This window comes from Acinonyx jubatus, chromosome B3, assembly GCF_027475565.1.
Source record: "Acinonyx jubatus isolate Ajub_Pintada_27869175 chromosome B3, VMU_Ajub_asm_v1.0, whole genome shotgun sequence".
Classification (NCBI taxonomy): Eukaryota; Metazoa; Chordata; class Mammalia; order Carnivora; family Felidae; genus Acinonyx; species Acinonyx jubatus.
Window position 1 is genome coordinate 4397898 of NC_069386.1, and position 23004 is coordinate 4420901.

The 23004-nt window shown below is 44.2% G+C and overlaps 1 protein-coding gene across 3 annotated transcripts in view; it reads right to left on the reverse strand.

The window, feature by feature from the left end:
* PDE8A (phosphodiesterase 8A) overlaps positions 1-23004 on the reverse strand; it is a 152716-nt gene that overhangs the window by 75128 nt on the left and 54584 nt on the right. For all 3 annotated transcript variants that reach the window (XM_027068164.2, XM_027068163.2, XM_053223500.1), the window contains exons 2-3: positions 4919-4975; positions 3060-3250 (exon numbers count right to left, since the gene is read on the reverse strand). In XM_027068164.2, coding sequence (XP_026923965.1) covers positions 3060-3250; positions 4919-4975 — 248 coding nt within the window. The remainder of the gene's footprint in view (positions 1-3059; positions 3251-4918; positions 4976-23004) is intronic.

Consider the following 23004-nt stretch of genomic DNA (forward strand, 5'->3'; position numbering starts at 1 on the left):
GTGGGGGGCCGGAGGCAGGGCTCCAGCCGCTCCCAGATGCGGTGGTGCCCCTCTGAGCAGAGCCGTTGGTCCGTCTGTCAGCGCAGCTCCAGCACCCCAGGCTCAGCAGAGCCTCCTCCCGGCCCAGTGTGGCCCTGTGACCTTGGGCTTCGGAGGCTGGAATGCGCACGAGCTGTCCCCGGGGCAGGACAGGCCTCTCTCTCCGTTAGGCCCCGCGGTACGAGGCATACAGAGAATCCCTGACTCCTCTGTTCTCCGGCTTCTGACACACCCATCAGCCGAACTCCGGCCTCTGAACGGCTGTGGTCGGCTTTTATCTGTTACCTTCGTGGGCTTCTGGACAGGAGGCTGAGGAGGCAGTGAAATCAGGTGCGGACAAGACGCCGCCCACAGCCTCACAACTGGTCGACGCGCCTCAGCGCCTTCTGCCCGTCTACGCTGCCTGTCCAGCCAGCAGCCCGGATCTCCCACCTGCTCTAGACGCTCCCCTGCACAGACCGAGGCAGTGTCTCAACTGCCTAGTGGGGGAAGTCTGCGCCCTTGGCTCAGCACCCAAGGCCCTCGTGATGGGGCTCCTGTCTGCTGCTCCAGCCTCGGCCAGAGCCACGTCCCACACCCGCCCGACCGGGCAGCCATGGGGCACTGAGCAGAGAAGCCCTGTACACCTGCCTCTTCCTACACATGAGGCTCCCTCCAGCTGGAATGTTTAAGTTTAAATTCAAGTTAGTTAACAATTAAAAATTGTTTTTAAGTTTAAATTCAAGTGAGTACCGGTTTCAGGGCTAGGACCCAGCGACCCATCCCCTCCGTGTAACACCCAGAGCTCCTCCCAACAGGTGCCTTCCTTGATGCCCATCCCCCCCTCCCCTCTAGCAACCCTCTGTTTGTTCTCTGTATTTAAGAGTCTCTTACGGTTTGTATCCCTCTCTGTTTTTATCTTAGTTTTCCTTCCCTTGCCCTGTGTTCATGTTTTGTTTCTTAAATTCCACATGTGAGTGAAATCTGATACTTGTCTTTCTCTGACCGACTTATTTCACTTAGCATAATACATTCTAGTTAAATCCACGTTGTTGCAAATGGCAAGATTTCATTCTTTTTGATTGCTGAGTAGTATTCCAGAGTATGTGTGTTGGGGGGGGAGGGGTGTGTATACACACACACACACACACACACACACCCCACATCTTCTTTATCCATTTATCAGCCGACGGACATTTGGGCTCTTTCATAATTTGGCTATTGTTGATAGTGCTGCTGTAAACATTGGGGTGCATGTGTCCCTTTGGATCAGCATTTTTGTATCCTTTGGATAAATACCTAGTAGTGCAATTGCTGGGTCGTACAGTGGTTCTATTTTCTGCCTTTCTTTCTTCTTCTCAAAACTCCTGCTTATCCTTCAGGACTCAACCCAAGTATCCTCTGTGAAGCTCTCCCTGACACAGGCCCTGTAGCACTCCGTATACATCTCCTTGTGGGCGCTTATAAGCCTGTACTGAAATCACTCGCTCGCCCTGCAAACCAGAACGTTAGCTCGTCAGAGGCAAGGACCCCGTCTCATCTACCTATGTAGCTCTCACACCAAAGATAATGCCCAGAACTGAGAAGACTTGCAAAGCAGGGTTCCCCAACCGGTGGATTTAGAAATATCACAGGCACAGAATATTTGGCCTTCAGCAAAGCATCTGATAAGGAGTGTAAGGAGTTCCAAATTTCCCCAGTAGAGGGATACAGACGAATGCCAGGCGTTCAGACAAGTCGGCAACTGATGAAAAACCCTTCGCAGGCAGTGCTGATTAGGTCTCCCAAAAGCAGCAGGAAGGGCAGGAGCTCTGCCAGGGCTAAGGTGTCGTGAGCTGTGTATGTCAGTGGAGGGAGACAGCGCGAGTGGACAAGTTCATGAGGGACAGCCTGGAAAGTTCCTTGAAAGAATACTCCGCAGTGGGCAGGCTCCCTTAAAGGGATGATCTTAAGGGAGATAAACCAGGTAGAGCCAGACTCGAGATGAAACTGACTCGGGGAAATAAATCAGGTCCTGTTTGTGCCTCTAGAAAATTCACTAACTATGGCACAAGTTCCTCCCCCCCCCCACCCCCCCCCCCCCATCTCAGGCAACAAGATGGAGAGGACGTGGTAGAACACAGCTAGCAAGGGAAACCTGAGGCCCTGACTCTTGGCCGGGGCTGTGACACAACCATGAGGAAAGGAATGTGCTCAGCGGTCTGCTGAACGTGGTCAGCGTCTGCTGTGTGGACAGCAGGGAAGATGGCTATTCCGCTCACTCTCCACTGGTCCACCCGAACCTGGTGTGGGCTGGTCAGTGCTGGAGCCATGCTTACCAGAGGTACTGCCTGGAAGAGGATACCCCGAGGGAGCACCCTGGATGGGGCCGGAACACGAAACCACACCGTGAGGAGGACATAGTCCATCCAGAGAAGACAATTCCTGCCCTCGAATGCGAATGCGGGAAGTCTGGCAAAGGGGATTAAGGTGAGCCTAACAGGAAGGAGAGCTTCTGAAGCTCAGAGCTTTCCCCGGGAAGCCCTAATCCCCCGGCGGAAGCTGGATGGAGGGCGGGGGGGGGGGGGGGGGGCTGTGTAGAGTCACATACACGTGACGACGATCTGTGCTTCTCTAAAACCTCCTATTGAGCAATCCAGTTCGCATGTTTGATGTTGTGCAAGTATTATAAACAAGGCACATTCACCTAACATTAGAAGGCAATTTTCACAGTTTTTACAACTTTAAAAACGTCGGGGAAATTTTATGAGCCCCCGCTGCAGTAACGTGCAGGTGACGGTTGTGGTTAACTGCAGAGGGGGTTTCATCCTAACCCTTGACGGTTTTCATTCAATTCTGTTTTGCTATTTTAAGCAAAGCAAAGTAAAAGGAAACAAAACAGAGGAAGATCCGTCCCAGAAATAATGATGTCCTCATCCTAATGTCTTATTTTACACGTGTGGAAGGCCACCCGAAAGGCCATGAATTCAAGCTAGCGTATTACGTGCTGCGCTCACCATCCCATGTGCCGGCGGCTACTCGGGCCTGGGTCCCATGCTCACCTGCACAGGGCCTCCGCGTCCAGCTGTCGGGGGTTTCTGTGGTCTATGATGATGATGTCGTGATGCTTGTCCAGGAAACAGGCAAGGACAGCCTGGGCCTCCTTGGTAACTGTGCACTTAAACCCTGCTTTTTCACATGCCCTGCAGAATCCATTACACTGGTTATCTTCTTTGGTAAACACTAAAAGTACCTGAATCAAAAAAGTGCGAACACTTTTTAAAAAAACAAGTTGTTAGAACTGTCATTTCTTAACACGCCACAGAAAGCTCCCAGGGCCCGGACGGCAAGCACACAGATGTGAACATAATCTGTTGATAGAAATCTTCGTCCAGGAAACTCAGGGACTGAAATTAGTGCTATTTGAGCTGCTTTTGTCTGGATGTCCAACTGCATGGGCCCTATACTTATTCTTTAGTGGAGAAGCCCACTGGCAGAATTCAACAAAAGCTTGATTAAGCATTTTATCCTGAAACTACTTCAATGAAAACACAAATACTTATTTTAGTTAATAGTAAATTAACTAGACAAGTCCTTAAATGACAAAGACTAATATTTCAGTCAAACTTTTAGATACTTAAAACTTTAAATAGTGTAATTAAACGTTCTGACTCAAGGGTTTATGTAATTCCTCCAAGTTAAAAAAAAAAATTACTTTGATGATAAGAGAAGAGACTTCAGGTAGCTCAAAATATAACAGCTCACAACCAACCAGGTAACCCCTCAACCTCCCTTCCCTCTGGAAACCACCAGATTGTTCTCTATAAACCTGCTTCTGCTTTTTGGTGGTGATGGTGGTTTGTTTTGTTTTTCAGATTCCACACGTAAGTGAAATCATATGACATCTGTCTTAGGGAGAGGGATTAGAAGGTAAAGCTTCCAGTCATAAAATACATAAGACCCGGGACACGATGGACACACGGGGAATACAGTTAATAATCTAGAACAACATATGTGACACTGTTCCATTGTTCCATTCAGACAACATATTCTGAATGGATACAAACGCTGAATCACTCTGTTGTGCGCCGTAGGTCAGTGATGTTTCGATGAAAAAAGTAATAAAGTTGTGATCGATAGCAAAGGACAAACTGTCAGTTAAGGGACGCAGGAACGGCACAAGGTGCAACAGACAGCGCTGCGCCTCTGCCCGGGACGACGGCTTGTGGTCCCCGTGCCCGCTGCGTCTCCCCCGTCCTGCGGGCACCCCCACGCCCCGGGTCTGGTGCAGGAGCACCCGACTCTGTCCCTTCAGACCCGCACGGGCTCCTGAGGGCGACCGTGGTGAGGTGGAGGTGGGGCAGCCTGGGGGAAGGACACGACAAGGCTGACAGAAACCCTGTCCCCCAAGGCTTAGTTCCTCGAAGTTTTCCCAAGGGCACAAATACCACTACTGCGAAGAACTAAGAGCACATTCCTGCGAGTAGCTTTGCACAGGTTTTAAAAATGTTAACGGTGAACACGGTTTGTGTGCCAGACGCATCAAGGAACTCTGGAGCTCAGTTTCAACTGGTGATTTTGCCTAACATTTTGGATTTGCTAATTCATAGATACTTTCTGATGGAAAGTTAATGTTTTGCCCCCTTTGCTCCCCACCCCCCACAACAATGCACATTCTTTTATTGCTGAACCTTTTGAAGTAGGTTGCAGGCATCTCGTCCTCTCTAAATACCTCAATGTGTGTTTCTAAGAAAAGGACATTCTCTTCTGTGACTAGAGTACTATGATCAGGTTTAGGAAATTTAGTGTTGATCCAATACCATTATCTAAAATAGGAAACTATTTTCAATTTTAGGCCCTCGCCCTCCCCCCTCTTTGGAGAAAATCAGTATGTTTAGGGCACAGCATGGTTTCTTACTACCTGGAGTTGATCTGGATGAAATCTCATGGGGCCAAACTGCACGTCAGCAATGGCTACCTGTAAGAAAAAGATGTGTTTTTAAAAAGATTGTTTTAAAGGTAAGTGCCACAGATGAAAGCAAAATTTCTACTCCAGAGAAAAAAATTACATAAATTCAATAGTTGTTACACAGATTCCCAGGGACTGGCTTATAAAGCCCAGGAAAGGTGCAGGAGTATGGAGGGAGAGGTAACAGGAATGTGATCCTGGCTCTTTTCCTAGCTGCGTGTGATTCTAAGCGATTTACTCAACCTTCCTCAGCCTAAATTTCTCGTTTGTTACAAAGATGAAATGAGTTTCCAATATAAAGAGTCCCCCCAAATTAGACACTGAACGAACAGGGGTTCCTTCTATCTTTCCCCTGATGGACAATGAAACCTTACATCCAAAATGGCACAAAGAAAGTGAAATCCAGCTGTTAGAACCGTGCAACAGCAGAGCCAAGGAAACCCGGTTAAGAAGCAGTCGACACTTGGGTTTTACAGGGAGCAGAGCGCTCGTCAATAATTGCTTATCTATTTGAGAACTGAGAACGAGACCGCACAAAGATAAATGTCACAACCAAACCCCAATGAGTCACGACCATCACAGCACCAACGGAAGGGCTTATCCTGGGTGTTACGCCAAGAGCTGAGCATCCATCATCTCGCTGAATCTTCACAGTAACACAGTGAGGTTTGCAGCTGGAAAACCGAGGTTCCAAGTACCTTGTTTAAGGCCACCCAGTCAGCAAGTGGCAGCCACGATTTTGCTGCAAACCCAGGGCCCCTGGAAGGTTTGGGCAGTCTGCACACCTCATGAAGGAGCCCAAGGGAGCAGGAACGTGGGGCTGAAATACAGCCCCAAGTGATGGACGCTGGCACTGACTTGCTACCCAGAGGATACACATTTCCAGAAACACTGTACATACTGGGGGATCACCAGGCCTCCGGGTGATGGTATGATTCCACAGGGGAAAAAAAAAAATCTGCAGTGGAAGACCAAGATATAGGAGCCTTCCCGCAAGGTATTTCCTACCTGACTGCCCACCTCCAGTCTCTCCCCTCAGGTGGTGATCTGCCCTACAGTAAACACATGGAACAAATCCTGCTCAGTGGTGGTGGGGGGGGGTCCATGTTTATTTTTCACTGCTAAAAGCTGATGTCTACCAGTCATGGGACACCGGCTTAGTGTCCGATTTGCTTTATGCTAATTTCATCTCTCAGAAGGCCTAAGAAAAATGAGGGCCGCCATTACTGCAGACTAAGATTGAGGGGGATTCTGTGACAGGGCGGAAGGCCAAGGAGAACAACCTCCCACGGCACCGCCTATCCTCCTGCAGGCCAGCCTGTCAGTGAGGGGCACAGCTGGGTACTGAAGCCAGATGTCTTGAGACGTGATCCCAGAGGGCCAGGAGAGTCTTAAAAGAGAGGTCTGGTCTAAATCCTCATACTCCCTTGGTGCACCGAGAAGGAAAGCCAGAGGCACCGAGAGAGACCAATCTGATGAGTTTCTTGGTGGTTTTTACAAAGTTTAAAGGAATGAATGAATGAAAGAACAAGGAATGATACGGACCTACTGCTTGGAAAATACAAGAAGGAAGAAAATGACAGGAAAAAGAGAAGAGAAATCATTTTCGCTGACTTTCTATAGTATGGGGGGCAGTTTCAGAGGAGAAAGCAGACACCTCACAACAGCAGGCACGATGCTGCCATCGCAGGCAGCACTTGTGTCCTTGACCTGAATTGGGACCTGTAGCCTCTGACAGAGGACACTTATGAAACTGGCTATGAAGGATCCAGGAGATAAAAAAGAAAGTCTGAAAGGGGAGAAGGAAAACATTTATGAATAGCATAAAAACATATGATATTCTAGGTCACAGAGAAAACCTTGAAACATATTCCTAAAAGTAAAAATGGTACAGCTTTTATTCTTCAGCCATAATGCAACCAAACCAGAAATTAAAAACATTAAGTTTAAACAAAATCGACAAATACCCCCACACTGAAAATTTTTTACACATTAACTTGTAATTGCTGGGTCCGGGAGAGAAATGCAAACTATACATATAGAGTACCTGGAAAATAATAAAAATGAGAATATCACGTAATGGAAACTTACATGATACTGCTACGTTTTACTCAGAGGCAAGACTCATAGCCTTAAATTCTTTTGTCATGAAACAAGAATGAAGTGAATATACCAAGCTTTCAAATCACTAAGTTTGAGAAAGTCAACCATACGAACTGAAGGAAACCAGGAGGAGAAAAATTAAGTTGAAGGTAGTAATTCACAAAAATTTAAAAACGTTAGCGACTAGCAAGTTTTAAAAAATCCTTGTATATGTGCATCTAGTGTTGGTGACCAGCTGAGAGACAGGATAACAAGTGTGAACGGCTCAGGACCAAGCCTCGTCCTTCCCAGGAAAACAACTCTGAGCACACGGTCCAGACCAAAAGTGGGTTATGAAATAACTTTCACAAAGGACAGTGTAACTTTATGATCTCAACTTATAAAAATAACACACCACTGCATTAATTTTAAGAAATAAAAGAAGTTATAGGTTTTTAAAAGACTATTAATTTTGCTGCAACATGATTTTAGCGATATCATTTTAAAGCATTAATGTTTCAGCAGCTCTCTTTGACCACTGAACACTTACTTTATTTACTTAACTAGATTGCATTTTAACCTTACATCCTGTCTACGGGATATATCCGGCTCTCAGGACCTCTGTTGAGCAGTGTCCCAGCAGAGCTGGACAACTACTTACCACTGCCCCCCACCCCCCCAAAATAACCACCACCAGGAAATGTGATGACATTACTCAGTGAGCAGACGTCAGCAGTGAGCCCTGAAAAAGTAAACAACTTCCCAACTGCTCTGGAAAAGGGGATCAGAACTATAGAATTCTTGTATTCCTCCTTTTTTCGTGCATGAAAATCACGATCAAACTGACCTAATGCTTCAGAGTCGCAACCCTTTTAATAATAATTTATTGTGCACGTTAATATTTTAAAAGGGAACAGTCATTTTTAAATCAATTTTAATACCACAGGTTTGATTTACTCTTTCAGCTTCAAAAGCAATTGTTATCTTTAGACAATATAGAAATAAGAGTATATTCGCTGGCTGCTACTGGTAATCGTACAAATTGTTTAGTCTTCTGGATTTTTAAATATGTATGTATTTATTAATACTTATTATTAAAGAGAGACTGTAAAAAGTCTATTTGTGTTTTAATAAGGTAATATTTGTAAATATGGCTGACAGAAACATGAAATAAATAATAAGGAATTTTGACAAACCACCTATCAGATTTCTTTTGTTTGCCTAACTGACCGAACATTCACAAGTGACAGCAAGGGGCACCTGGGTGACTCAGTTGGTTAAGTGTCTGACTTCAGCTCAGGTGATAATCCAGTAGTTCGTGAGCTAGAGCCCCACGCTGGGCTCTGCCTGGAGCTCAGAGCCCGGAGCCTGCTTCGGATTCTGTGTCTCCCCGTCTCTCTCCCCTTCCCCGGCTCACGCTCTGTCTCTCTCTCTCTCAAAAATAAACATTTAAAAAATTTAAAAAAACACAACCGAACAAGAAAACAAGTGACAGCAGAAGGCCAAACGAGGGTTAGGAATCTGGATCATGGGTGGGAGTGGGAAAGAAAAAAGAGACATGATACTAACCAGCCTAAAATTTCTGTTCCCCCAACCCTCCCTATCCCTTGCCTGCCTTTTTTTTTTTCCTCTGTAGCTCTTAATCGTCATTTGCAAAACTTCATATACTATTTATCCTCTTTATTTTCTGTCTTTCCCACTAGAATGTAAGATCTATCTACAGGGATTTATCTGCTTTATTCACTGCTGTACTTCCCACACCCAAAAGAGTCCCTGGCACATGGTAGACATTTAAGAAACCTTTTTGAATGAATGTTTACTCAACAGCTCATCTTTCTGAATCAATCGTTTATCTAGAAATCAGTCATACTAGTTTCTACGTACACATGTATATGTAACACAGCACTTCCAGTTTTCAGAATATTTTCATGCATACTTTATTTCATGAGGGGACATCAAGGAAGGAAGGATTTTTTATGAAAGCCTAATGAGTACTAGGAGCCACACAAGAATCATGTGATCTTTTTCCTACATTCCCTTTATTAGAAACAAAGTGAATGCTGAGATCAACTTATATTGATTGTATACAAACCTAGGAACTATATAGCACAGACATAAATCAAGAGTTTGTCCTCAACCAGCCTATCCCTCCAGATTTTCCCTGTACTTTGCCTGGCCCTCTTGTCTTTCTTTCTCTGGGCAAAGAGTGCCCAGTTCTCTTAACTTGGTCAAAAGAACACAACCTAGGCAAGAGTCAGGAGACACCAGTTCTTGGGGGGGGGGGGGGGGGGGGAGTCAAAATTAATCCAGACATATGTGGATTACCTACTATTGTGCTTTAAGCCAAGCACAGAGCTAGATGCTGGGAGCACAAAGAAGTGCCCACCCCTGGCCTTGAGTAGGAGAAGAGGCAAATGTACACAATGACAGCATGGGAGAGTCTTAATAGAGAAAGAGGGAGCCTATTATGTGCTCAATACTCCGCTTCCAATCCTATTTAAATCCAATTTAGTCCTTACTCTATGAGTCAGGCAAGCTCGTTAACTCCATCTCATTGATGAAAAACTAAAGCTCAGTGCAATGTGGTTAAACAGTTGGTAAGTGACAATGGTGAGAACAAGTCCCAATTCACAGGGACTGGATTCCTGTGGTCTTTTCGTGCTCCACTGGGAAAGGCCTAAAATCACCCGACCCTAGCCTAGATCTAGAAAAATAAGACCAAGAACCCAGAAGTCAGCATTCGCCCATGGTTTCCCAGGCATTCAACATCCAACTGAGAACAAGACAGACGGTGTCTCTACCTACCAGGGGGAGATGTGATGGAAGGGTAACTGGGGTGCTATTTTGAATCAGAGTCCAGGAAGGCCTCTCTGTGGCAGCAATGTGGAATAGGAGATCTGCATGATAAAGGAGCCAGACATTCGAGAACAGGGGAAGGAGTGCCAGACAGAGGAAACGGGATGCATGGGACCCATGGTGGGAACGGGGAGCATTCGAGGAAAGGACAGGGAAGAGGGAGGAGATGAGGTCACGGCTAGGCAGGAGCCAAAAGATGCAGAGCTTTCGAAGCCAGGACAAGAAACTTGGGTTTTATCCCGAATTTCATAAAAAGCACTAGGGAGTTTTATACAAGGAAATGATAGGATCTAATTTTTATCTTTATTAAAAAAAATTTTTTTTAATGTTTATTTTTGAGAGAGACAGAGCGTGAGCAGGGGAGCGGCAGAGAGAGAGGGAGACACAGAATCTGAAGCTGGCTCCAGGCTCCGAGCTGTCAGCACACAGAGCCTGATGCGGGGCTTGAACCCATGGATGATGAGATCACGACCTGAGCTGAAGCCGGCTGCCCAACCGACTGAGCCACCCAGGTGTCCCCCTCTAATTTTTATTTTTTAAATAGACCTCTTTAAACGGATCCCCTTTATATTTTAAACAGATCCCCGGTGGGGAATGGACAATGCGAAAGTGACAGCAAAGGCAAGGAGACCAGTGAGGAGGCTTCCACAGTCCAAGTGAGAGGGGACGGCAGCCTGGCCCAGGAGTTGCCATGGAGACGAGTACGTGGATTTGGGCTGTTTGGGAGGAAGGGTGATCAGGACCCCCTGACGGGCAGGACGTAATCAAATCTACTGGCTCCCAGACCAGAGTTCTGGAATCTGACTTGCAGTTTTATTTCACTGTTGCGTGGAAATTTGGGGTTATGCAAGGCATCCTGGTAGAAGCTGGTGTGGGTCGGCTTGGTCCTTTCCAGATCCACCCACAAGATGGCACCAGGACCCACCCCGAAGCGGAGCTCCTAACTGCTCTTGGCCCAAAGGCTCCACATCTATCCCAACTGTTTGTGTCTCTTTTTTCTCTCCTTACCTGTTCTTAATTGTCCCTTCAGTCAACTTAAACGGCAAATATTTACAAGGGGCCTTTTATGTTTCCCCATATGAATGCTAAAATCAAGTCACACACCAGGGCAAAACTGTTCGGGGTCCTTTTTCCCCAAACCCATATTGTTCAGCAAAAAATGGTGTCTGGATTAAGTGAACTATTTAAAGAGTTTAACGTAATGCCCGACTGTGAGGAAATGCCCAATACGTTCTAAAGGATCTACAGAAAAGATTTTCCAAGGAGCTTTTGCTATGAAACTACAAGTTGCCGCACATGCACACATGTAAGGCATTTTTACTTTTTTTGTTATTTTTTTTGATGTTATTAGAGAGAGAGAGCACGCGCGCATGTGTGTGCATGCTAACGGAGGAGGGAAGAGTGAGAGGAAGGCTCTCAAGCGTGGGGCTTGATCCTGCCGACCATGAGATCACGACCTGAGCCAAACTCAAGAGTCGGACACTTAAGTGACTGAGCCACCCAGACGCCCCTGAAAGGTGTTTTTAAAACTGCATTTTTCCAAAGAGCCAGTTTCTTTCAGAGCACTAAGGTAATCTCTAATAAGAACCATTAACTTCACGCTGCCTTGAAATAATGTAAGAAATAGAACCTACGTCTTAAATATCATACTCATGTACTTGGAACAACGAACAAATAAAGATTTTCCCCAAACCCTGAAGGAACACTGCCTCTGAAGGTGAAACAAGAAAACTAAACAGAAAAAATGAGAACAGCCAATTGCAAGATAACCCAACCTTAAGTTTTTTTTTTTTTTTTAAACGTGTCCCTGAAACGTAAGAATCCTCACATCCCAACTGGGCCATCTGAGGTGTAACATCTCGGAGGCCGAGGACCCACCTCTCCTCCACCCCTCAGAAAAGAGGAGTGATCACTTGAGCATCATCCTGTCAGAATGAGAAGGGGGGTGACAGGCTGCCGGGGGAAGGGAGCCAGAGGCTCAGAACTCCCTCCAGGAGAAAAACGGAATCCAGCGGGTATAGATGATCCGGGCACAGACAAGAAGTATTCCTGGCTGTAAGTTAACAAATGAGCGTCCTGCCTCTCACTGGGTGGGGTGTTACGTTTATCGCTGGTGTCCATGTCACATGCTGCACAGATGACAGCGAGCCTCGTTCAGGAGGCTCCCGGCTGCCCGCACACCTGCTGACTGCTGCTGGCACCCGGACGGCTTTCCGAGGCTTTCCGGGGCCAGCCGATGCACCTCGAAGATACCCGATGGGACTACGCTAACAACGACCACGCCCATGATAGAACGGATTATGTAGAATCACCCAAACAGTCCCCATGACCAGTGTTCCTGAGGTTGGACAGATGGGGGGTTACACTCTGGCCCCTGAGAAGCTGTGTGTCTTTAGGCAAGTTTCTCCACTCCGCTCAGCTTCGCCCAGAAAACCGTGACCGTGAGGACGAAAGGAGGACTTGACCCGGTCAAGTGCGCCACAGCGGGCATCTACCGGCGCTAGCGGAAGGGGCCGCACAGGCATCCCCGGCCCCCCTGCGCTGGCTCTACAGCAGCCAAGAGATCCTTAGCAGGTGTGGCGGCGACCCACGTGGCTTTGGCTAGAAGGCGGGTTTCCAGACTGAACGGTAACTCGAGAAAGTCTGCCAGAGCCCGACCGCCCGACCGCCTTGCTGCATCAGAGCAGGACACCCTCTGGACGCAGTCCGCGGCCCCGCTGGGGGCACCATCTCCCACAGGAGCCCTGTCGCAGGGCTCCCCGAGTATTTTCACTGACCTCCACGGTTTTTCATAAGTAACACTGAGTTCTTTAAAGCTTCTTTTTGGAATACTTTCACTACCAATTATGTCTAATTCTAAACTGCAAATAACCAGCACTGAAAAATAAAGGGAGAAGTTGTTTTCTTATGTCCCAAAGAAGACCGAACTTGGGGTCTGAGAGGAGAAAGCCCAGGGCAGAGAGGAAGTACACAGCAAAGGTCTGACATCAACAGAGGACGTGAAGAAGCCCCGAGGCAGAGGAGGCCTCGGATCAAGAAGATTAGGGATGGGGGCTGGAAGGGGGGAGGATGGCTGGGGCCTTGGCCCCAAGCTTCAGATAATCCCTGCCTCCCCTGTCACTGCAAAGAGCGGCGACAGCCCAGGACAAAGTTTCCCAGGGAGGATGTGTTCTGCCAGGGATACTCTTTTTGAGGGTCTTAAGGCAAAACCTTGAGCACAAGTTACCTGGTATTTCTATAGGAAAACGTATGTTTACATCCTCCAAACATCCTCCCAATACATTTTAAGACTTTTTTCCACAGTTTTATGTTTACATCAAAACTAAAAAGCAGGTACAGTAAGGAATATCCTTTACCCTCATAATGTATAGCCCTCCCTCCCCATCATCACCACCACTGAACAGAATGGTAGTTTGTTGTTGTTTGTTTTGTTTTGTTTTTTACCAAAGATTAACCCACATTGACACATCATAATCAGCCCAAATCCGTATTTTACCTTAGGCTTCCCTCGGTGTGGTACATTCTGGGATGCAAACAAATGTATAATGATATACATCCATCATTATAATATAAGGAGTGTTTTCACTGCCCTAAAAATCCTGCCTATTCATCTCTCCCACCTCCAGCCACCACTTAATTTTTTGTCTCCAGAGTTTAGCTTTCTTCCAGACTGTCATATAGTTGGAATCATACAAGTACGTAGCCTTTCCATATTGGTTTCTTTCACTTAGTAAATGCATTTAAGGTTCCTCCACACCTTTCATGGCTTAATAGTTCATTCCTTTTTAGTGCTGCAAAACATTCCACTGTCTGATGTATCCGTTATCCATTTACCTACTAAAGGACATCTTGGTGGCTTCTAAGTTTTAGCAATTAAGAACGAAGCTACTATAAACATCCTTGTGCATGTTTTTGTTTGGCTGCTATGTTTTCAACTTTCTTACGGTTGAGTTTTTTAAAGCTCTTTGTATATTCTGGACAACAGTGGTTTATCAGATACATCTTTTGCAAATATTTTCTCCCAGTCTGTGGCTCATCTTTTAAAGCTCTTGATGTTGTCTTTCATTGGGCAGAAGTTTTTAATTCTAATAAAGTTCAGTTTATCAGTCATTTCTTTTACGGATGTTTTATCTATTCATTGCTGTTATATCTACAAAGGCATCACCACACCCAAGGTCATCCAGATTTTCGCCTCTAGAAGTTTCATAGTTTTACATTTTGCTTTTAGGTCTGTAATTCATTTTGAGTTGATTTTTGTGAAGCAAATAAGGTGGTTCTCTAAATTCATTATTTTGCACGTGGATGTGCAATTGTTTTCGCATCATATATTGAAGCGACTATCATTGTTCCATTGTACTGCCTTTGCTCCTTTGTCAAAGACCAGGTGACTCTATTTATGTGGGTCTATTTCCGGGCTCTCTATTCTGATCCACTGATCTATTTGTCTATTTTTTTTCACCAATACCCCAATGTCTCAATTACTATAACTTTCAGTAAGTCTTTAAGTCGGGAACTGGTCACCAAGCCTGGTTCTTCTCCTTTAATATTGTGCTGGCTATTCTGGGTCTTTTGCCTCTCCGTGTAAACATTAGAGTCAGTTTGTCAATAACCATAAAGTAACTTGCTGGGGATTCTGACTGGGATTGCACTGAATCCACAGATCAAGTTGGAAAACACTGACATCTTGACAATACTGAGTTTTCATACCCACAAATATGGAATATCTCTCCATTTATTCAGCCCTTCTTTGATGTTGTTCATCAGAATGTTGCGGTTTTCCTCCTACAGATCCTACACATATTTTATTAGATTTATACTAATATTTTGTTCGTTTTTGGGGGGTACTGATATAAATGATGATTTGTTTTTAATTTCAAATTCTCCTTGTTTGTTGTTAGTATACAGGAAAGCAAGTGACTTATATTAACCTTGTATCCTGCCATCTTGCTACAATCACTTATTAAGTCTGTCAAAAGCTAGTTTTTCTGCTGATTGTTTTGGATTTTCTACATAAATGATGTATGTCATCTAGAAACAAAGTTTTAGGTCTTCCTTCCCAACTGTACCCCTTTTATTTCCTTTTCTTGTCTCACTGCATTAGCAAGAACACCCAGTATGATGCTGAAAAGGAGTGGTGAGAGGCGACACATCATTGCCCTGTCCCTGATCTTGGCAGGAAAGCTTCAAGTTTCGCATCATTAAGTATGATGTGAGCCACAGGGTTTCCTTACCACGTTGAGGAAGTTCCCCTCTATTCCAAGTTTACTGAGAGTTTTGTTTTGTTTTTACCATGAATCAGTTTTGGATTCTTTCAGATGCTTTTATTGCATTTATTGATATGATCATGTAATTTTTCCTTTTTAGGCTACTTATGTGCTAGATTACATTAACTGATTTTCTAATGTTTAACCACCAGCTTTGCTTACCTAGGATAAAGTCCACTTGGTTGTGGTATATAATTCTTTCGATACTTTTTTTTTTTTTTACTTGATTTGGTAATACTTTGTTGAGAATTTTTACATCTATGCTCATGAAAGATATTGGTCTATAGTTTCCTTGTAATCTGGCTTTGATATCAAGGTAATGCTGGCCTCACAGAATGAGTCAGGAAGTACTCCCTCTGCTTCTACCTTCTGAAAGAGATAGTAAAGAATTAGTATAATTTCTTCTTTAAATGTTTGGTAGAATTTACTAGTAAAGCCATATAGGCCTGGTACTTTCTGTTTTGGAAGGCTATTAATGATTGACTTAATTTCTTCAAGAGATCTAGGCCTATTCAGATCATCATGTTCTTGTGTGAGTTTTGACAGTTTGTGTCTTTCAAGGAATTGGTCCATTTCATCTAGGTTGTCATATTTGTGGGCACAGAATTGTTCACAGCATTTATTACCCTTTTAACCTCCAAGGGATCTGTAGTGAAGTTCCCTCTTTTATTTCTGATATTAGGAATTTGTGTCTATTCTCTTTTTTAGCTAGCCTGACTCATCAATCTTACCGATCTTTCCAAAGAACCAGCTTTTGGATTCATTAATTTTTCTCTACTGATTTCAATTTCACTAATTACTGTTTTAATTCTTATTATTTCTTCTGCTTACTTTGGATTTAACTTGCTCTTCCTTTTCCCAAGTTTCCTAAGATGGTAACTTAAGTTACTAATTAAAAAACAAATGTTTATGTTTATTTATTTTTGACAGCAAGAGAGACAGAGAGCACAAGCGGGGAAAGGGCAGAGAGAGGGAGACACAGAATCCAAAGCAGGCTCCAGGCTCTGAGCTGTCAGCACAGAGCCCGACGCAGGGCTCGAACCCACGGACCGCAGGATCATGACCTGAGCCAATGTTGGACCCTTAACCGACTAAGCCACCCAGGTGCCCCATTAGTTTACTAATTTTAGATCAATCTTCTTTTTTAGTATATGCATTCAATGCCACAAATTTCTAAGCACTGCTTTGCTGTATCCCACAAATCTTGATAAGCTGTGTTTAATTTTCATTTTTGAATTTCTTTTTGAGATATCTTCTTTGACCCATGTGTTATTTAGAAGTGTGTTGTGTAATCTCCACATATATGGGGATTTTCTGGTTATCTTTGTTATTACTAGTTTAATTTCAATGTGGTCTAAGCAGACACTGTAGGATTTCTATTCGTTCAAATCTGTTACAGTGTAATGGCCCAGAACACGGTCTATTTTGGTGAATGCTCTATATGAGTTTGAGTGAGGGAAAAACATGTATTCTGCTGTTAGATGAAGTCGTCTGTAGATGTCAATTATATCCAGTTGATTGATGGTGGTGTTGAGTTCCATTACGTCCTTAACTGATTTTCTGCCTGCTGGATAGGTCCATTTCTGAAAGAAGCGTGTTGAGGTTCCTTACTACGATAGTGAACTCGTCTATTTCTCCTTACGGTTCTATTGGTTTCTGTCTCACTCGGTTTGATGCTCTGTTGTTGGGGGCATACATATAAAGGGTTGTTATGTCTTCTTGGAGAGCTGACTTGCTTATCATTACGCGGTGTCCTTTTGTCTCCCTGATAACTTTCCTTACTTGGAAGTCTGCTCCGTCTGAAATTAGTGCAGCTGCACTTGTTTGCTTTTGATTAGTGTTAGCATGGCATATCTTTATCCATTTAATGTGTATGTGTCTTTGTATTGAAAGGGAGTTTCTTGTAGACAACATATTTTCTTTCTGATATTCACCATGGGAATCTTGTAAAGCTCCCAGAGGCAAACCTCACAATACTGTGCGCCCTCCTCTCATGTCACGGTCCCTCGAAAGGTCTACTTCTCTCCAAGTTGGTGCATTAAGCCTCCAGCGATTTATCGATTACAGCCCAGGCTTTCCTACCCCAGCACTCCTGAGTGGCTTCCATTCCTGAGTCTCTGGTAGGCAGTGACTCCTTGTATTCTCCCGGCTTTCCAATCTTGGGGCCACTGTGTCTTCCCTTATGGATTTAAGAAGAGCTATGGGGCACCTGGGAGGCTCAATCGGTTAAGCGTCCAACTTCGGCTCAGGTCATGATCTCGCGGTTCATGGGTTTGAGCCCTGCGTCGGGCTCTGTGCTGACGGCTCGGGAGGCTGGGGCCTGCTTCGGATTCTGTGTCTCCCTCTCTCTCTGCCCCTCCCCACTCATGCTCGTGCTCTCTCTCTCAAAAATAATTAAACATAAAAAAAAAAAAAAGAAGAGTTGTTGATTCTTCGGTCTCTTCAGCTTTTTACTTATCGTTAGGACAAAACGGTGATTCTCAAGCTCCTTATGTGCAGATCCAGAAACTGGAAGTCCAATACATTTTTAACAAAATGATGTGCAGGAAGGTCTCAAGTTACAATCCAAATACCCTCGTTACAACATCAAGTAGTCAAATCGTACAAGCATTCTGGAAAGCACGGAGTGGCAAAGGGGACGTGCATGTCCCAAAGCTGCTGTGCAAAGGAGGCCTCCGAGCACCACGCGGCCGCTCTCTGCCTTCCTCTGGGTCGTAGAGGAGGGCAGGCAAACTGCTCTCATCACTGCATCCACAGCAGCCGCCTGTCAATGCCCACAACATCTGGTGATCAGAAAGCTATGTTTTAAGCATTTATGTGCTAACATGTTACAATATTATTGCGTAGAGGGCTTCAGTTAGTCTCAATTATGCTTTAGGAAACAGGTTGGAGGTTTGAGTTGACTTATAACAAATTGTCAAAGTTTCCCACTGAGACGAGTTAAGTAATGGCTCCTAGTTGAACTTTTCACTTAGAGCATGTGATGTTCAGGAACTCATTACTGAGGTTAAGCCAAAAATGCCTGTACCTGCATACCCTATGACCCAGAAGTGAGAATTTGGGGTCTATTAACAAAGATCTGTAAGGGATATGTGCAAAGAAGTTTGTCTAGAGTTCTGCATAGTAGCAGAGTTGCAGGCAATATGTGTATATCTAACCAGGAGACAGTAATATGCTGGATCTTAAAAACATACGCTAAGCAAAAAAAGAAACAGAATGAGATCTGTAATACAATACCATTTACAAAAATTAAAAATACATAATAAGCACATAACAACAATACATACTTTATAACAACACACAAAATGAAATAACATATACTAAGCACATAAAAATGATGATCTACAGTAGGCAGGGAGGGAAATGGAGTGGAGAAACATAAAAATAACCAAACCACAAAAAAAGAGTAACCTTGGGAGTAGGCAGGGATTTCTTTTTTTTTTTTTTTTAATTTTTAATTTTTTTAAATTTACATCCAAATGATTTCAGGAGTAGATTCCTTGATGCCCTTTACCCATTTAGCCCATCCCCCCTCCCACAACCCCTCCAGCAACCCTCAGTTTGTTCTCCATATTTATGAGTCTCTTCTGTTTTGTCCCCCTCCCTGTTTTTATATTATTTTTGTTTCCCTTCCCTTATGTTCACCTGTCTTGTCTCTTAAAGTCCTCATATGAGTGAAGTCATGTGATTTTTGTCTTTCTCTGACTAATTTCACTTAGCATAATACCCTCCAGTTCCATCCACATAGTTGCAAATGGCAAGATTTCATTCTTTTTGATTTAGGCAGGGATTTCTTAAGCATAAACAGCACTAACCATAAAGGAAAACCTTGATAAGTTAGATTTTAAAATTAAGAACTTCTGTTCATCAAAAGACCCTAGTGAGGGAATGAAAAGGTCAGCCATAGGGATACCTGGGTGGCTCAGTCGGTTAAGTGCCTGACTCTTGATTTCGGCTCAGGTCATGATCTCACAGTCATGAGATCCAGCCCCACATCAAGCTCAGTGTGGAGCATGGAGCCTGCTTGGGGGGTCTCTCTCATTCTCTCTCTCTCTCTCTGCCCCTCCCCTGCTCGTACTCCCTTGTACTCTCTCTCCCTCTCTCTCTCAAAATAAATAAATAAACTTAAAAAAAAAAAAAAGAAAGAAAAAAGAAAAGCTCAGACACAGAATGGGAGAAGGTATTTACAAAACATATGACCGACAAAGTACTCATACTTACGATATATAAAGAATGCCTGAAGATGAGGAAGAAATAACCAGACAAGCCACATGGAGAGAGCCTTGCACACGCAGCTGATGCTAATATGCTAACTACTGAGCGGGATAATTCAACCCTCTGAATCAGAATTCAGCTAGGAAAAGAAATCAAGCTCATCAAGGATTGTTAGGTTCCAGCAATTTTTAAAGAAGGTATGTAAGCAGGAAATTTGAACAGATATTTTAAATGTTACAAAACACATAAAGATCACTGGCTCAAGTCACTTCTGTTTTTTTAAACATTTTTATTTTATTTTTTTACTTTTGAGAGAGAGAGGGAAAGTCTCTACTATTTTAAGAGAGTTTTTGAGAGAAAATGGAAAAAGAAGCGTCTGCATCTACAATTTGTGTATCTACGAGGGGAAATGAGTTACTTACGCAACTGCCACACAGAAGAAAGCTTTGTTTCCATAGAGATTATGACACAACTGATTTAGGCCTTAAATTAGAATATTCCGATTTGAATTGAGAAATGATCTTTTTGTCTAAATGAATAGTGTATTCAGTGCGAATAAAAGCTCCGCACATCTGCTGATATCATTTCCTCTTTACTTCAGTAATAATAATGAGAAGACATCCACACAAGTCCTAAAAAGGAATTCATACACCCCAAATTTCACAAGTGCCTGAAAAATATATGGGGAATGACATATTTCTACAGGATGTACAAAAATACTGGCCATAAAGAACATAAAACATTTCAAAACAGCTTTCTGCTCACTTCACAACTATTATAAACATTCTCTTGTATTAAGGATCTGAACAAGAAGACAAAAGTCAGTTCTGTCTACCTTCTGTCACTATGGCCTGAATTCAACAGGTAAGCTGTATAGTGGGGGGGGGGGGGGCAGGGAGTGAGGAATCCATGAAATTATTAATGGAAAGCCACAAAAACATCAGAATGGTAAATTTCAAAAGGAGTGAATGTGTGGTCCACAAATAAAGTACATGTAAACCCTTCAGGGGACCCACGCTGCCCTAGATAAAGCCTGGCTCTGACAGGGCATTCCAGGGTCCCGTGGTGTCCGCCCTCGTGACTTAGAGCCCCCTCGAAAGCCCACGCATCTTACTACCGTGCCACGGCCATGCGGCTCACCCGGCACGACACAGTCCTGCTTTTTCTTCCTCTCCTCCCTCAATTCCTCCTCATCTTCCAAAACTCAGGCATGCTATGCCTGTGGCCTCCGTCTGGATGCAGGGTCAAGCCCATGTGTTCCGGAGGCATCCTCGGCTGACCTTCATCACGGAACTTTAGTCCCTGTTACCCGGCCAGCCTGAGCTTCTGGGTTCACGTTCATCAGACTGGAGCCCACACAAGCACAGTGCTCGGTAACCGCTGAATGATTACTGAATAATTGACAGGCCCAACATTTCCTCATGTTCTGATAATATGTATTCCTGAAGGAAATAACCTAAGAATAAAAGGATAAACAATCCCGGGCAACAGAGTAAAAGGAAGACTGGCTAGGTTTCCTGATAGGCTTATATTATAAATCATTCTGTTCTGGTTCTAAGTCACTGTGAAATCTCTCCGGCTGAATGGATATTCTAGCTCTTTCTCAAAGATCTCCACAGGAATGATACAATCTTTAATTTTGTTGTTACAGTTGAGCTTATCCTCAATTAACCAAGTATTCAAAGTTCTGTTTGATTAGATTCTTGCCCCGTTGTTTCTCTGGGCATTTTAGCTCCCCGTATCGATCGCTATTTTCAACTACATTCTCTTCAGCTATCATAGAAAGCACCTGACTTCCTTTTGAAAAACAACTGTTTTCCATTTGAATTATAACATATAATAAGAAATGAATCACGGTATTGGTTTTGAGCATACATCACTGAATCTGAAAATAAAGCACGCTGCACCAAAAGCAGGAAGCAAGGCTTCCAGTTCGACCGAAGGCACAATGTTCATATAAAAATGTCAAGATATGACCATGTGATTTTATAGAAAACTGTGTAAGACCAATAACAGACAAAAGCAAACAAATGTAGCGATGAATAATAAATTTTGGATGTACACCTACCTACACTTAAAATGTCCTTACGTATCCAGCTAAAGGAAACTTGAATTCTATCGTGCTGATTTAACAGTGTAAGAAAAGTATCCCAATAAAAAGAATTATTAGAAATGGCGAAAGCATCACACTGACATGGTAGTGATAAGGCATCAATGGAAAACATGAAATTCTAATTACCCCCAGAAAATGGAACGAAGGCAGACCACTTCTGCAAGTGGCTGGTCCCACTTATCACATGTTAATTTTCCCTAAATAGTTTCCAGTACACAGCTGGCTGAAGCACTTGGGGGACACGGATTCCCAGCACACTGAAAACTCGTCAAGAGGATGGCACAGGGCCCACGTCTCTACCCCATCACACGGGGCCTGAGAGAAGACTGGTACCAGGGGAGAAGTGGGAATGTGTGGTTTTGTGTCTAGGACCTCTGAACTTTGATGGGCTCTCCTTACTCCAAGGCCGAGCAATCACCTGGGGGCATCTGAGCTGTGGTGGGTCTAAGGACAGGGCCCTGTCAGGGATCTGAGGAACTTCCCGGCAGAACCCGCTCCCAGAGGTGAATGTGCTCGGGGACATTCGACTCAGAAAACAAGAGCCTGGTAGTAAAGGACAGTGCAGGAAAGAAATCTGGGCAAGGCTTTACCTTCACTGCCCTGCCGTACACTTAAGATTCTGATATTCTCACAGGCCAACAGTTTGCTTCTGTAATTGGTAGGTTCAAAATGCAGGGCTCTCCTTGCGGGGTAACCAAAAAAGTGATTTTAAGTCATTTTCCCACTTTAAACCTGTTTAATGGAAACAGTGCCTGCTCCACTCTTAAAACTGGGACAAGTCTCGTCAATCTTCTCCTGCTCACTCTTTCTTAACACAAAGTCCCAGAGATGGATTTTGTTAGTTCCCTAGGGCCGCCAGAACACATGATCACAACCTAGGTGGCTGAAAACCCACGGAAAGCTATTTTCTCACAGTGTGGGAGACCACAGGTCCAGAATCAAGGTGGAGGCAGGGCTGGCTCGCTCTGGAGGCTCCGAGGGCGAAAGCAGCTGTTCCCTGCCTCTCTCCTGGCTTCAGGTGCCTGCCAGAGATCCTTGGCTGGTGGCCGCACCACACAGTGTCCATCTGGCATCACGTGAGCTTCTGAGAAGGACGCCAGTCATTGGATTTAGGGCCCAGCCTAATCCAGTACGCCCTTATCCCAACTGGTTACATCCACAAAGACTCTGTTTCCAAATAAGGTCACATTCTGAGGTTCCAGTGGGCATTAAATTTGGAAGGGCACTATTTAACCCGTACGCTCATTAAGTCGCAAACACAGCCTCAGTTCAGTAATTAAAAATGGTTAATCCACTTCATTTACGTAAGGATCAAATTGGGCAAAACTACAGTATATTTCGTGGGGGTGGAGGTGACAGGGAGAACATAAGAAGGCCTTGTAGGGTCCTGGAATGTTCTATTTCTTGATCTGTGTGCTGGTTACATTTACAAAAATTCATCAGGTTGTACGCTTAGGATTTCTGCGTTAACTTTCAAAAAGCGTTTACTTTCAAAAGAAAGCAATCTG